The sequence below is a fragment of the Cibotium barometz genome, chromosome 62, assembly GCF_041138505.1.
Source record: "Cibotium barometz isolate CiBa-2024 chromosome 62, ASM4113850v1, whole genome shotgun sequence".
NCBI lineage: Eukaryota > Viridiplantae > Streptophyta > Polypodiopsida > Cyatheales > Cibotiaceae > Cibotium > Cibotium barometz.
The window spans coordinates 4777770-4794717 of record NC_141107.1 but is presented as its reverse complement, the minus strand read 5'-3'; the positions used below and the strand labels follow the sequence as shown (position 1 = coordinate 4794717).

The following is a 16948-nucleotide window of genomic DNA, read 5'->3' as shown; positions in this document are numbered from 1 at the left end:
TCTCTCTCTAGTGCACACTCCCCCACACATAATATGTATATTTACACTCATAATAATCCCTAAAATACTCCCCCTCTCACAATTCCTGCCCTCTCTCTCTCTCTCTCTCTCTCTCTATCACACACACACACACACACACACACACACATACTCTCGCTCTCTCTCTCTCTCACCTTATTTCACTTGCTCATACACTCGTATGCTATATTGAAATAAGTTCTCTTTATTTTTAATTTTCGTGTGATGACTACCATTATCTCTCTCTCTCTCTCTCTCTCTAAGTATGTGTATGTATATGTATATGTATGCATGCATACATGCATACATATATGTGATGACTACCATTATTACTATGTGTGTGTGTGTGTGTGTATGTATGTGTGCATATATGTATGCATGTCTATATGTATGTATACATGCATGTATGTGTGTGTGTGTGTGGGGGAGGGGTGAGAGAGAGATCACGAAAGTGTCATTTTGCATGCCAACTAGCATGGCATGTACACTTTTTGGGATCATCCTTGTAGTAATAATTTTTAACTAGTTCCATTTTTTATACATGAGTAGAGCCGTATTATGCTAGATCAAGTTAGTGTAGCATTTTATAATTAGTGAGAGCACAAAAAAGTATCTATTTTACTATAATGTTTTTCTTAGGATATATTGTGGCTCTAAAGGTACATAAATTATCTTATTGTGCCTATATATAAATTTCTATCTTATTCCACGTAGGCTCACAAAAACATAAGTTACTACTCATTGATAAACATGGTGTAGGTGACTATATTATATCATAACAAATGACACATTAATCAAGTCAAGGATTTGTTAAAAAAGTACTTATTACCGCACCTCAAGAAGGACATATTTTGTAAAAAAAAAGATAAGTGAGATAACCTATTGAACTCATACTAATTCTTGTTTAAATGTTGATTATGGAAGTGTAAAGCATAAATGCTAAGTTAGACATGCTTAGAACGAGTTCACGGTTTTTAATTTTGTTTCAAGAAATTAAAATAATATGAAAACAAATTTTAAATGTAGTTATAATGGGCCATACTCAAGGATGAGGAAAGAACAAATGCTTGCCAAATGCTCTACTAAATAAATTGTAAAACATGATAAATCGGATAAAAAGTTGAATTGGAGGCCTTGACCTTTGATGGTGTAAGTTTAAAGTCTCATGATCTTAATAAACTCTTCTTAAGGTGGTTGTTGAAACCCAATTTTTTGAGATTGGCATGATGCACTTTGCTTCTTTTAAAGTTTTAGTAGAGATTCGAGGTGGAAATCAAAATAGTAGGAAATGATTAAATTATTAAGTGAAGTATGGAACCACAACCATTTAAAAATAAGACAGAAAAACATATAACAAAGCATGAAACACATTCATTTGTTCCACTCACAAAAACAAATTTGATGTGCCCTTAATGTACTGACTCAGACTTGCTCATCACCCATCATGTAGCAATTGAAGTCAGGGCATCATTATTTACTTACTTACAAAATATTCAAGAGCCACATTATTATTTTCTATGTACACACAGATGGCCAAGCATTTGAGTTGGTACACATGTAGGTCTAATATCATCATTTATGGGCTCGAAAAATCAATGAGGTGATGGATTGTGACAACATACATGTAGGGGAGAGGTAGAGTCCCTTTTGAAAGAGGGGCCCCAAATTTAAATTGCTAAAGCTTTTACTTCTATGCGAGGTTATGCTTGACCGCTCTGAAAATATATTTCGCCATTGCACGTGTGCTTGGTTGGAGAGAGGTGCATCAGTGGGCAATAATGACGGTTTTGTGTAAACTTGACATTCCATATGCCATGTATTTCTTAGGAGGTTTACACACTCACTTACCAACGAATTAGTGGGTGGGCAATAGCAAAACATGGACGAACAAATCAACCCATCCTTTTGGCATCGTAGGCACTTGAGGTTTCATTTAGCCACCTTTAGAGTAGGATAAAAATTCATGAAATTGTTGTAATTTCATTAATGTGTGTGCTAGTTGTAATTGATTGGAATCATGTATAAAATGCTTCTCCAAAAAAAGTATCATTTACTCTCATGTGCTTGTTGTAATTGATTAGAATCATGTACAAAATGCTTCTCCAAAAAAGCTTCATTTACTCTCAACCCATACCATGTGAACTTTTAAGTTCAAGGAAAATGGTCAAGGGTAAACTTCCAAGGGGTTATTCTCATGCTTGAGAACGCTAGCAGTTGCTCACGCTCCACCAACCAAAATTGCTTCGTGAGGGTGGGCATTACTTCAAACGTGAGCTGGTTACAAAAAGCAGTTGGAGCCCAACTTCTACTGCAATAATGTTTCATGTAGGTTTTGAACGCTTGGCTAGGGGCTAGAGCCCCCAGTTGCTAGAGCCTAACTATTTTTTTTTTCTAATCCAAGAGTGGGTATTGAAGTAACAGACCATCACTTCACACTATGGGAGTGGGTAGATTCGAACCCTGTATTTCCCTACTGGAAGGCCGCTCAACATACTCGAGGAGGCAAACTGGTGCTTAACTATTACTTTTAATCAAGCGTGTGAGCATGCGAGACCAACTCTCCGGCTCGATCGTGTGAACAGCCTCCAAACCCCCACGTGGGGCGGACCTCAGGAGCGAATAAGCTCCAGTTGATTCTTCTGCTTCACGTCGTCCTTGCCTTGCTCTTGAGTCTTCGTCGTGGCTTTCTTCTAGGGTCTACTCAGCATTAATTACCTCACAGCAATGCCTAGGCCCAAGCCCATTATAAATCAGGTGAGGCTAGGATTAGGGTTAAGGTTAGGGTTAGGGTTGGGGTAAGGGTTAAAGGTCACGGAAGCCGAGGGTCTTGTTGCCCCACTTGCTCGACTGAACTGCTTGTCTAGGCTAGGATTAGGGTTTGGGGATATGGAAAACGAGATCTCATCAAAAAACGGCGCTGTGGCGAATGCGAAAGACACTATCAATGTGCGATGCACCAATGGCAGCAAGTTCGCTGTGGAGCTGGACCTCACATGGACTGTTGGGGCCCTGAAGGCGCTCCTTGCAGAGAAATCTGACATCCCCGCCGACCAGCAGAGGCTCATCTACAAGGGTCGCGTGCTCAAAGACGACAGCTCGCTGCAAAGTTATGGTAAAGCAAGCGATCTTACCTACGCCTGGTTTATTCTTATCCTCTGTCAATGTACTTTCATTTCTGAAATCCTGTTTAAGTATCTACTTGGAGCCAGTAAACGTTTCGCTTAGAGCTGCCAGATCAATAAGGACATAACCTTTGCCATTATATCTGTTGACTCTATGTTGTCTGTGGATATGTATTTAGATGAATGTATGGACACATCAGCCATTACTATTGTTCAATATTACCCTTAGCATGTCAATTGGTGAGTCAGTATGCTCTTGCATGCATGGAAGGTCCTGATTATATCGTTATTAGGCTCTTATACGGTGTTTGAGATTATACGACACACATCGCTCAAAAAATCAAACAGATTGCATATCCTAGTGCAGACTGCAAATGGGCCACAAAATTTGGGCAGAGGCGAGAGTGCCACAAGTGGCACCACAGTATCGTGGACAGCTGTGCTTGCATTGTAATGATCCATGGTAGTCAGCAATAACGGTTGCAACAACATCATGGAGGAGTGACTGGCTGATGAAAAGCAGCTACTTTACTGAGTAGATGGCAGCAAAGAAAGATAAGGCTGCACCTATTGACTAGGCCAGCAAAATTTCTACGTGCGGTAGAAGTTTTAGTTCTTTGAACACTAGCTCAAGTATAGCAAGACAAGGAAGAACAGTTTTAAGAGCTCAAGTCCAGCAACAGATGAAGCTTGTTGTTAGTGCCTAGAAGGTGATTAGGGCCAAACTGGATGTGATTGAGATATTGGCATGATGTACAGCGGTGCCACTCTAGCTGCTTGAAGTCACTCAATGCGCTAAGGAAAGTTCTCTTGACAAACTCTCTGGTAATGAATTTTGTTTGATTTCTTAACCAGTTCGATTCCAACTTCAAGTTTGGTTATTGGTGGGGGGAGAGGGGAGAAGATATGACCAAAATATTGTTCTCTCACTAAAGCGAACTCAAATACATGTGGATTGATTAGTTGCTGGTTTCTAGCATCTGCAAAAGCTCAAGACCAACTACTGTACACCAACCTTTTCCTCAAAGGGTAAACAAGTAGTTGAAAGCTCGCTGTCAGTCTGGTTGAACTAAGGCTTGAAGGTTAAAGGTTTTGAACTAGGACCCTGTCCGGTTTTATTCCATGTGTCAGCAAGCTCTAAGCTTGCAGGTGTCATCCCTTGAATAGCTTGCAAGTGAGCGTTGAAACTAAAGAATTGATTAACTTAAGTCTGCTTTTGTCCTAAATATTAGACGCCTTTGAGAACACCATGGAAGTTTGAAAGCTCGCTGTCAGTCTGGTTGAACTAAGGCTTGAAGGTTAAAGGTTTTGAACTAGGACCCTGTCCGGTTTTATTCCATGTGTCAGCAAGCTCTAAGCTTGCAGGTGTCATCCGTTGAATAGCTTGCAAGTGAGCGTTGAAACTAAAGAATTGATTAACTTAAGTCTGCTTTTGTCCTAAATATTAGACGCCTTTGAGAACACCATGGAAGTTTGGACTCCTTATTTGAAGTCTATGCCTTGGTGAAGTATGGTCTGCTTTTTGGTCTTGATTGCATTCCCAAATAAGTGGTTCTGTAGCATGTAAGGTACTATAGCAAAAGGGAAGACGGCAAAACTTTACTTGCATCACCAAGTTCATTGGAGGGGGGGGGGATCTCCCAAACGACACTTGATACTTTTTGATCGGAGTGTTAGCAAAGACTCATTTCATATTACTTTGCCCTAGCACAACCTGACGTACAAGGTGGTGATTGCTAGAAAGCATTGTGTAACATGCGGAAGCTTCGGGGGAGATCAGTAACTTCAATGCTCAGAAAAACAGCACACTTGTCGCGACAAAATTAACGCACAAAACTGAATGTAGATGTGTAGAACATAGTTACCGCGGAACGGCGTTCCGCCTTCCTAACGCCGGTCTGGAGCTCAACGCGTGCCCGGAACGCAGTGCTCTTGGCTGCCCCCTTGGCTGCCCCACACTCTCCGTTCCATCTACTACTCCACCCTTCCTCTTGGCTGCCCCACGGCCCACACTCTCCCTACCTCGTTGAGGCTTGAGCCTCGGCTGCCCCACTCTCTCCCTACCTCCTCTTGGCCCCTCCTCTTGGGCCTCGGCCCCTTCTCTTGCTCGGTTGGCACTTGAGTCTTGAGTAGGTAAAATTTAAAATTTGACGCAATGAACATTGGAATTTGGAGATTCTAGTTTGCTGCGTTTTTTTCCACTTTGTGGACACTTTACTTATGTCTCATGCAAGGGCATTTTGCATGTTTTTTAAATTTTCAGCCATTTATCAATTCCAATGGCACCTCCTCGTGGTTGGCATAGATGCAGAAAACAGATCCCCTTGGTGGAATGAGGTGGATCTTGTGTCCAGATATGATAGTGCAAGAGGAGGAGGGTCACGCAAGTGGAAGTGCCACTTTTGTGGATCCATTAAAACTGGAGGCACGGATCGTGTGCGAGCCCATTTGTTGGGGGTTAGAGGCAAAGGCATTTTTGTTTGCCCTACAGTGTCAGGAGCAGATATCATACAATTGTAGGCACTTGCAGATAGACTTGATGCAGCAGGGAGTCGGCCCTCTGTTCTTGATCCTCGAGGTACATCATCATTAGCTACACCTACAGGCGCGACATCTTCAGCGAGTGCATCTACCCCATTATTTGGGGCTGCTCCACAGCCATCCGCACATGGAACAAATGCTTCCCAGACCTAGGCTTCACGAGGTCCAGTGCAGGCTAGTCTTGTGGCATCATGGCACCCTGGGAGGAGGGCACAAGTAGATGCAGCAGTGGCACGGTTTTTTTATGATGCAGATGTTCCTTTGGTAAAGGCCCACAACCCATACTTTGCAGATATGGTGAAGGAGATTGCTTCTTTCGGACCTGGCTATGCTCCAGCCTCATCCGAGGCATTGCGCACTACACTTCTAGCCACAGAGAGGACGGCCATAGAGGATGCCTTGGGACCCATTCAGGATGTATGGTGTAGATGTGGCGTCACTATCATGGTGTAGATGCCTTGGGACCCATTCATGATGTATGGTGTAGATGTGGCGTCACTATCATGGGTGATGGTTGGAGTGACACTAGGAGCCGCTCCATTCAGGGTATCCTTGCGTACTCTAGAGGTGTAGCTTTTTTATTAAAGCTAATGACAATTCAGAGGCGGGCAAAACTGCAGAGAGATTGGCAAATATTTGGAGTGAAGCCATTGATTACGTGGGTCCCAATAATGTCATCCAGTTTGTTTCTGATGGAGAGAACTCAAACAGGGCAGCAAGGAGGATCATTGAGGATAGATACCCACATATTTGCTTTCACTCCTTACATGTCACATGGGCTCAACAATCTCCTCAAAGATATTGGTAAGATGCAGTGGGTGGAGCCTTTTATTGAAATGGGCAATCACATTGTTTCATTTGTCACTCGCCACCACTTCATTTTGGCTGTATTTCGACAGAGATCCCCAAAGGATCTCTTAAAGTATTCAGATACACGCTTTGCATATAATTTCATTATGCTAAAGCGTCTTTTTGAAGTGAAGAATCATTTGAGGCAGCTTGTAGTTTGTGAGGAGTGGGATGCATGGCGAGAGCGTACCTCAGTGGTGGCAGGTATTCGATGCAGGTCCATAGTTCTTGATGACACTTTTTGGGACTTTGTTGAGGTATTGTTGCAGGTTGTGCGGCCAATCATTCTTATGTTGAGGCTTCTTGATGGAGATGAGCCTTGCATTGGCAAGGTGTACGAGGGGATGGATAGGATGATTGAGAGAATCCTATCTCTATAGACTTTGGATGGGGGTAGGAGACAGGAGCTATCTCGTCTTGCGACAGGCAGGTGGACAGAGTATCACTCTGCATTAGAGGCTGCTGCATTTGTGGTGGATCCAGAATTTCAAGGTAAAGGACAAGAGATAGATGCAGAGGTGGTGCAGGGTTGGGAGGATATCTTGAGGAAGCTTGTACCCAGTGCAGATGATAGGAGGGTTCGTGAAGACCTTTCCTTCTATCGACAAAAGAGAGGCCTCTTCGCTTTGCAGGATGCACAAAATGATAGGTTCAAGATATCTAGTGCACGGTGGTGGGAGGATTATGGGGCAGATACACCATTGCTGCAAAGATTGGCCATTCGAGTGCTTAGCCAGGGTGCTAGCTCCTTGCCATGTGAGCGCTTATGGAGCAGTTTTGGGAACATTGCAAGCAAGAAGAGGAACAGGCTTGGTGTCCAGAAGGCAAATGACCTTGTATTTGTTAATGCGAACTTGCGTTTGCTTAACAAGTTCAAGGCTGAGTGCACTCCAGAGCCATTTATTGGATTTTGCCTTGATCTTGTTGACAATGATGGTGAGGATCAGCCAGAGGGAGAGGATGATGTGGAGCAGCATGAGGATGAGCAGATTGAGGGACAGCCTGGACAGGAGGATGAGATCCCACTTGCTGATGACTAGTCTTTGACTCACCAGTTACCTTGGCCCTTGAGGCTAGTTTTGTACTTGTCATACTTGATACTTTTGTCATGACTCATATGTACATTGTACTCAGCTTTTTCAGCTATTATATATCCTCATGCGATATACTTTCTTTTCAGTTTCTATTTGAAGTCTGGACTCTTTAAATTTTTAATGTTTAAGACTTTAAAGTTTAATCTTGGATATTTTAAATGTTTTGTCATTTTATGTCATATGCTGACATGTCATATGACGTGGCGTTCCCCGACGTTCCCAATCCGCTCCCGTTCCCGTTCCCGTTTCCGTTCCCGTTCCCGTTCCCGCTCCTGTTCCAGCATCCAACGTTCCCGGAACGTTCCCGTTCCGTGGTAACTATGGTGTAGAAAAAAAAAATATATATAGAGAGAGAGAGAGAGAGAGAGAGAGAGAGAGAGAGAGAGAGAGAGAGAGAGAGAGAGAGAGAGAGAGAGAGGGAGGGAGGGAGGGAGGGAGGGAGGGAGGGAGGGAGGGAGGGAGGGAGGGAGGGAGGGAGGAGAGGACACAATATTGGGTCCCGAATACTCTCTGTAGGGTCCCCACCACGAATGGTGTATTTGCTTTTATTAGAATGATGCAAAACTGAAATAAAAGACTGAACCTGAACCTGAACCTGAACCTTCTTGGCTGAGATAGATCTCTGCCCTTGACCTTCAATCATTCACCCCTTCTGCGTTAGCTTGTCCTTGGCTGTCCTGGCCCTTTGATCAGCTTCAGCACTTAGTGAATTATGAGATGAATGGACTAAAATATGCAATGGGTATTTATACCCCTCTAGGATGCTAGTCGGCTGGATTAACACCAGTCGATTGACTGAAAAATACCCCACGACTAGAAAATCAGCATTAAATGCTAGAAAACCTGCGCTAGCTCCTATGGGGGTGGTTCTACACCTCCCCCGTGCCCATATCTGTCCTTGGGGTAGTCCTATGGGCTAGCTCCTTTCCTATATGCAAACCCTAACTGTCTGCACAGTGATTTGGCATCCAGTATCATACCAAATACACAGAACCACGACATCATCCAGAGGGAGACTCACTGTTGCCTGGACTGGCACTGTTTCATGTGCAGGACAATGCACACCTGACCTTGGATGCATGTGCAAGACTATGCACACCTGACCTCGGACGACTGGAATGGAACCCTGGCTAACTCGTCCTGGACTGGGCTCACATGGGACCAGTTTTCCATCCTAGGTCCTGCACCTTCTGCACAAATATGTCTACATGGCATCCAAGTGCGGGATGCACGTGACATTTAATTTGCACGAAGCTGCATAGCCTCCAAATAATCCGTCAATAATGCTAGATAGGTGTCGAAAAATTCTTTGTCAAGCCATACCGCTTCGTGGGTCCCTCGGTCCTGGAACTTTGTGAGAAACTGTTATTGTCTTCGGTCTGAGCCATGCTTGAAGCGGTGCAAAAGGATTTGTTCTGGAACCATAACTTCAGCTTCATCAATAATATATGGTTCTGTCTCGTCTTTAACTTTCAGAAGGGATCGGACCTGCATATGGCTTTAACCAATTGACTTGGTACACATCGTGCATAGTCCAACTTGGAGGTAGCTTCAACTTCATTGAAACCTCATTAATCTTTCTCTGGATGGAAAAAAGTCCGAAGCTCCTGAAAGACAACTTTGGGCATCACTTGCCCACTTGTTTCAACCTTGCTTTATAATCCGAAGATAAACCCAATCCCCTTCCGACAACTTCATATTTCTTCGGTCTTTATTGGCCTGTCGAGTGTAGGCCTCTTGTGCTTTAGCCAACCTGTCTTTTATTGATTCTAAAATTTCTTGGTAAGACCTCTATAATCTATTCGCTTCAGGTACTGAAGACGAGGTCCTGGTCAATAGCGACTGGAATGGTCTTCCAAATGCTACCTCATATGGAGTCCTGCCAATAGTTGAAGAAAAAGAATCATTCAAAATAGCTTGAACTAAAGGCAAATATGATTCCCATCCACTTTGTTGATCGTGGACATAACACTTCAGCACATCAAAGGCCAACTGGTTGTAGATCTCTGTCTGGCCATCCGTTTGTGGGTGAAATGCATTGGAAAAATTCAATTTAGTACCAAAGTTATCAAACATTGTCCTCCAAAAATGACTGGTAAACTTGACACTATGGTCCTAGGAATCCCGCCAATCGGGTACCAATGCCGAATGAACAACTGGGCAACATTCTCGGCGGTCACATTGGCCTTGCATGAAATAGGCATAGCAAATTTGCGAAATCTATCAACTACAGTTAAGCACTGAGTATTATGCTTACCCGGATTGGGAGGCAGATTCGTGACAAAGTCCATCAAAATATCTTGGAAAGGTCTCTTGGGAATTGGCAAGGACTGTAACAACCATGTCTTCTTTCCATGAGGAGCTCTCACCTTTTGACAAATATCACAGTGTTGTACATATGAAAACACATCTTGTCTCATCTTTGGCCAATAATAATAATAATGCCGTTCCAATTTCTCCAAAGTCGAATTCATGTCCCTATGACCACTAGTAACGGCGTCATGGGCGTCATGGAGAAGAGCTATCTTGATCGACTTCATGACGCATAGTCGGCCTTTGTAGAAAAGCCAACCATCGCGTATCAAAAAGTGGCATGGTCTTGTGGCATCCAATGCTTGTTCCCACTGTGTATCGAATTCCTTGAAATCCGCATACGTGTGCTTCATGTCGTCTAGTCCCGTACCAACAAGGTCGAGTCTAGTGGTCTGAATCAAAGTCGCTTGTTCCTTCTTGCTCAAAGCATCAGTCACTGGATTAGCCTTTCCTGGAAGGTACTCAATCATACCACCAAATTGTTGGGATATCTGGCTCCAACGGTGCTGTCGGTCACTCCACTGTGCACTTGGCATTGTCTGAATCCAACATAATGCACTGATGGTCAGTGCAAAGCTCAAAGTCACGGCCATAAAGAAAATGTTTCCAATGTTTCAAGGCCTGTATAACCGCAAGGAGCTCACAAACGTAGACCGAGTAATTCTTCTCTACGGGTAGTAACTTACGAGACATGTAAGCCATAGTTGTCTGCGGGACGCGTACTGCAGCACAGGCACGAAAAGTACGGGACGGTGCGAAACGAGCAATGCGAAACTGTTCCGAAACGGTTTTGACGTCGGTGGATGCTTCGGTCGAGCGAAACGGTCGTACCGTCGTACCGTTTCGTACTGTACGTTAGTGAAATGGTCTTGAAAAAAATTGCCCGTTTTTTTATCGTTTTTTTCCCATTTCTGATCGTTTTTTTCACCTGTTTTTCCACGCGTCTCTCGTTTGTTGTAGCCGTTTTTTCGTGTGCCATGGATGATGGGTCACATGGCCTTGGCCCTTGGATCCTTTTAGGGCCTAGGCTTTCACCTCCATGCTAGTCTCTAGAGCCTTGAGGCTTGGCCCTTGTATAAGAGCTCTCAAGCTCTCTCTCTCTTTCTCTCTCTCAAGGCTCTATCTATCTCCCAAGCTCTCTCTCTCTCTCTCTCTCTCTCTCTCTCTCTCAAGGCTCTATCTCCCAAGCTCTCTCTCTCTCTCTCAGGGCTTACTACCTAGTACCTGGTGGGGAAGTGGCGCCGTGCAAAGAGATTCCCCAAGAAATTGCGGATGGTATAGTGAAGAAGTACTCGCTTATCCGCAACCAAGGCAAAGGTGGACGTGGGGGAGCTTCCATGTACGGTATCTCTGCATCCGTGACTCCTTCGCCCATCCCATCCGGCTCCGGCTCTGTCTCAGGCGGTTCCAACTTCCAATCAAAGAGGCCAAGAGAGGAGAGCTCTCTTGTTTTGAGGCAAACGTCAATCATTTTGTGCTCAAGGTTCCACAATGGCACAAAATGGTGAAGGCCATTGCGGAGGTGGGGCCATCCCATGGTGAATGGCATGGTATCACCTACCATGAGATGCGCACTACCGCGCTTGATGATGAGAGTCAAAGGATCAACGACAAACTCACACCTGCGCGGGAAGGATGGGTGAAGTATGGTTGCTCTATCCTCTCCGATGGATGGAGTGATCGAAAGAAGAGAGGTATCATGAGCATCCTTGTTTCATGCGCTCTCGGCACATACTTCTTACGCGCTGTGGAGGGGCAAAAAACATTGGGAGACTATCTATCGTCACATCCGGCAAGCCATCATAGAGGTATGTACTATGTACTATGTTCAAGCTTCTAACTTCTAAGAATGTCATTGCATTTGTCAAATTGCCTTTGTGTTACTTGTAGGTCGGACATGAAAATGTCATTCAAGTCATCACGGACAATGCATCCAATTGCCGCAAAATGGGGCGCTTGGTAGAGGCGGAGTTCCCATCCATTGTATGGACTCCTTGTGCCTCCCATTGTCTAGACCTACTCATGGAGAATGTGGGGAAGCTAGAGTGGGTGAAGAGGGTGGTTGCACAAGGCATATCCATTGTGAATTTCTTCACAAAGAAGGTAAAGGTGCTCGCTATGTTTCGCGAGCAAAGCGACTTGGAGCTTAAGAAGCCCTCTTCCACGCGGTTTGCCTACATGTGGCTTCTCTTGGAGCGACTATATGATGTGCAACTAAAGCTCCAGATGACCGTGGTCTCCCCGGATTTCGTCGCATGGCTAAGGGAGGAGTTGGTGACTAGTGCGGACGAGGCCCGAGCCGTTCAACGGCTATGCATGAGAGAGTCCTTTTGGCACGAGGTGCGTGCCATTGTCATTGCGGTGACTCCCTTGTATAGGGTTTTGCGCATGGCCGATATGAAGGGCTCCACATTGGGGCTACTCACCCACTTCATGCGAGAGGCTCTAGCGGAGATTCGTGCGACCACCGTGCTTGATGAGGACCCCGACACTCCTATGGAGGGGATTAGGTAAACGGTTAAACCCATGTCCCATGTTTTCAAATCTCGTTTTCAAATCTCTTTCTCATTCCTTAAAGACTTAACCTTACAGTGAATTTTTTGCATTCTAGGGATCCCATCGAGCCTCCACTCACTCCGCGATGCGATTCGATCGTGGCGCTTGTGGAGAGGAGGTGGTGATGGATGCATAGACCTATCCATGGTCTTGCGGCCTTGTTGCATCCCGCTTACAAAGTACCAAGGCTCTTTGCCGATGAGGAACTACTTTTCGATCGGGATGCCTACTTACCAAGGATACTTCCTGTCCACGAGCAAAGAGACTTCCTCCAAGAGCTCATTCGATATAATGATCAGAGGGGAGTCGCTTTCACGAACCCACTTTGCTTGAGTACGGAGTTAATGGTCCGGCTACTTTTTTGGTGGGAGTCATTTGGTTATCAAATGACTCCCGTACAAAAAGTGGCTTTGAGAGTCTTGTCACAGGTGACTATTGAATATATGGTGTATACTCTAGTCTCTAGAGTCGTAACTACTAACTAGTTCTTACATTCTAATTTCTAACTCTCTTATTTTTCATAGGATTGCTCTTCGGGGGCATGTGACAGGAACTGGAGTTCCTACTCACTCGTACACACAGAAAGATACGAAACCGTCTCAACACCATGCAGTTAGGGCGGCTTGTATATTGCCGTGCTAACATGCGCATGGTGGAGAAGATGCATGACATGGAGATCTCCAAACAGGTAGAGATCTCCAGAGTTCAAAGTTCAACTCATTAATAATGATTTATAAATGCATGTGCCATGACTACAGTCTAATAATTTATAAATGTTTGAACTTTGCTTTCAGGTGAATATCGACGAGTTCAAGTTGACAGTGGATACTCTTAAGAGTGTCCACAAGGAGCGAGATCCAGATGAGACGGCCATATATGCCAATCTCTATAGGGAGCTAGAGGAGATTGACTGTCGAGTATCTCGTACTCGTAGAGGTCGCGTAGCTAGAGGTGGCACACAGGTAGGAGGTCGCGGATGCACTGTTCGGTGCCCTACTTCGATCCCGGTGGCTACATATGTGAGGCGTGGCTCCGGCTCGACTTCGAGGAGCACTTTAGCACCTGTTGCTGAAGAAGAGGATGCTCCTGTTGCAGGTATCAGAGAGCTCGAGTACGATGATGAGGGCAATGTCCTTAGCGAGGATAGTTTTGGGTCGGCCTCTGATGATGGAAGCATCTCTAGCGAGAGCATTCCTTCCCCTAGTGATTTCTCTGAGGAGGAGGACTAGAGTCTAGACTCTAGTCTCTAGAGTCTGGACTTTAGACATTTTTGTACTTAGTGCTTATTGTTGTGACTAGTCAGCGGTTACAATACACTTTTTTGTATTTCCTATTGTAGGCCGTGGGTCACGACTCTTGTTTATGATGGCATGTTCAGTGTTCATTGTTCAGGACTCTTGAGTTTTTGTACTAGTTTATGTCATATGACAAATTACAACTTCTCTAGACTTTGCATCTCTAAATGTGTACAAATATCTTTTTTTCAAGTGTTTTTTAAAGTGGATCGTACCTCAATCGAACTTATTTTTCAAAATTTAAAAGTCCCGTACCAATATCGTTTTTTCGTATCTTCGTTTCATACCTGACAACTATGATGTAAGCTACTGGATGACCATTTTGTTGTAATACACCGCCAATTGCGATGTTACTCGCACCGGTGATCACTTGAAATGGCTCGTTTCACGAGGCAAGTGCTAAACAAGGCGCTTCTGATAAAGCCACCATGAGGTACTTGAATGTCTCCAACGCTCGTGGAGTCATTTGAATCCGTTGCCTTCTTGTCTCGACACCCTTAAGCAGATTGGTGAAACCCGCCGAGAGGTTAGAAAACTTGTCTATGTGGGTGGAGTATGCCTGGCATATACCCACAAAGGATCTTATGTCATAAGTTGTTTGAGGTACTTCCCAATTGATAATCTCGGCCACCTTAGCCGGATCAAGTTGAATGTCTTTTGCACTAATTATATATCCAAGGTAATGAACCTCGAATAAATAAAATTCTGACTTTTTCTCATTGACATAGAGCTCGTTGCTTTCCAGCAACTTTAAGACTTACTCCCCATCAATGTCATACTACTCAACCGTAGCTGAAAATACCAGTATGTCGTCCAGAAATATGAACACACACTTTCCAATTAATTCGCGGAACACACACATCATCATGCAGTTGAATGTAGCTGGGGCATGCTGAAAGGCATGACCACAAATTCATAGTGCGTCCATTCCATACGGAAGGTTGTCTTGGAGATGTCTCCCTCCACAATTCTCACCTGGTGGTACCCACTCTTCAAATTGAGTTTCAAGAACACCTTATCCCCATTCAGCCTCTTGAGAATATAATATATTCGAGGCATCGAGAATCTACTGATAGTCAGCTTATTGAGTGCACGATAATCGACACACAAACGAGAAGACCCATCTTTCTTCTTGACAAACAAGATCGGTGCTGCGAATGGCGACACGTTGGGGCAGATGAAGCCAGATTGCAATAATTCTTGGAGTTGGCGGTCCAACTCCGATTCCATTGCCTTGGAAAGGCGATATGGAAACTTGCTTGGGGGTTCCAAGCTTGGGAGGAGATCAATCTTGTGGTCCTCCGGTCTGGACGGGGGGAGCTGGGGAGGGAGATTGTCCCGAAGAAAAATCTTTTGGAACTTTTCATGGAGATCCAAAAACTTCTCGGAAGTACTGGCCACCGTCTGGGCAATCTGGATGTATATCATCGCACAATGTGTGCCTTTCCTGATTGCTCGTTTAGCTTGCAAGTGGCTTATGAGCAGAAAGTTTGGAATTCCTGGCTCACACTTAATGGTCACTGGGGCGTTTGACACATTCCGATTAATCTGGAAAGTGTGCTTGTCCCACTTGACGCCCCGAAGAAACTTGTGAAACCACTGAATGCCCAATATTATGTTTGCTCCTACAAGAGAGGCAACCATAAAATCACGCACAAACTCTATGCCTTGAATAACCAATTTAGCACCTAGAGCTTCATACTTGACGCTCGTTGTCATGCCCGTGCTAAAACCCTCAACTTGCTTGTCCATCGAAGTCAGGACGAAATGGGCATGCCGAGCGGCCTGTTCCGTGACCACGTCCTTTGTATTGCCGCTGTCAAACAGGACGACGACTCTCTGGCCACCTATGTAGCTGTTGGAAATTATTTCATCCCCAGATGGACTTTCCCATGTATATTCATGCTTGTATCTGGCTCCATATGAAGCCTGAAGCCCTGCATTGGCATATCTTAGTAGAGATTATTCAACATTTTTTCTACCATTTTTTGGTATTTTTAAGGCATTCTATAGCATTTTTTTGCTACAGCCATGCTGTCGGCCTCCTATAGCTGGCCGACCAGCATACTGAGGTAGTATAAAAGGGCTGGCTTCCTTTTTCCTCAGATCATCTCTTTTTTCATTTCAGCTTCTGCAGTGATAGGTAGCATCTACGGGACCTCTCTGATCTCTCATGCTACTCCACATTACCTTTTTTGGTGATATTCAACAGTGATCTTTTCTCCTTTATGCTTGCTGTCCATATACAGTGTTGTACAGTTCTTGCAGCATTTCTTTGTGGGTATCACAGCATATTTTCCATTCTTTCAGTAGCCAAAGGTCTTGAGCAATTCGTTGCACTCATACTCTTGGTCATGGGCGCCCTTCTGCTTATCTTCGAGCTCCCGACTAATGATTGCTCAACTCAAGCATTGGGATTTGAAGAACTAGGGGCAACCACTAGGGTCTGTGTGGGAGCTGGGCTCACCACGGAAGCTGTGGAGGCAGAGGCGGCGGTGTTTGGAGCGGTAGTCTTCTTAGGACACTCTTGAGAAGTGTATCCTTTTGTATGACAAAAGAAACACCTACCCTCCTCCTTGTACTGAGCAATCTCCTCAGCACTCAACTCGCCACTTGTCTTGCTTGCCTCTGCTTTCTGGTCTGGAGTAAGCTTGGATGCATTGTTCGAGTTCTTGGAGCCAGAGGCTCCCGTGCTTTGTCCTGGGAAAGATCCCGTTTGGTTCTGCCTCCCCCCCCCCCCGCGGAGGCGGTAGCCTTGGGAGTACTCGGTTGGAAAGTCGAGGGCTTGCCACCATTGTGCTTCATTTCAGCACTTTGCGCAAGTGAGAGTGCGTCTTCCAAGGTGGCTGGCCTAAACATACGCACCTCCCATTGGATTTGCATGTCAAGGCCATACAAAAATTGCCCTTTCTTGTTCTTATTAGATAAGCCTAATTGCAAACATAAGGTCGAAATTCTATTGGCAAACTGAAGGATTGGTTGCGCGTTCTGACGCGCTCCCCTGAACTTGTCTTTGAGTCGCTCAAGGTAATGGGGTGGTAGAAATTGTTGCTTAAGGTCGCGGACAAACTCGTCCCACATAAGTTGCCATACCTAATCTGGTGTGGGCATGAGTCCACTGGGTCCATCAAGGAATGGCCTCACCTTCCAAGTACCAATT

The 16948-nt window shown here is 44.8% G+C and overlaps 1 protein-coding gene and 1 pseudogene across 5 annotated transcripts in view; both read left to right on the top strand.

The window, feature by feature from the left end:
* Positions 1-2538: 2538 nt before the first annotated feature.
* Positions 2539-16948, top strand: part of LOC147604053 (ubiquitin domain-containing protein DSK2a-like) — a 29335-nt pseudogene continuing 14925 nt past the window's right edge. Inside the window, exon 1 of the transcript XR_015265416.1 lies at positions 2539-3130. The product of XR_015265416.1 is annotated as a ubiquitin domain-containing protein DSK2a-like (transcript). The remainder of the gene's footprint in view (positions 3131-16948) is intronic.
* On the top strand, positions 11711-14998 carry LOC147604054 (uncharacterized). 4 transcript variants are annotated; one of them, XR_015265480.1, is made up of 3 exons: positions 11711-12921; positions 13018-13181; positions 13288-14998. XR_015265480.1 is itself a non-coding variant. In XM_086795734.1 (3 exons), the coding sequence occupies exons 2-3, from the start codon at positions 13101-13103 to the stop codon at positions 13720-13722; spliced, it is 516 nt and encodes a 171-aa protein (XP_086651860.1). In that variant the 5' UTR covers positions 12518-12921; positions 13018-13100; the 3' UTR covers positions 13723-14998. The 4 variants fall into 4 exon arrangements, 2 of the variants coding, with proteins under 2 accessions (XP_086651860.1, XP_086651859.1); XM_086795734.1 differs by having other exon boundaries at positions 12518-12921; XR_015265479.1 differs by having other exon boundaries at positions 11711-13181.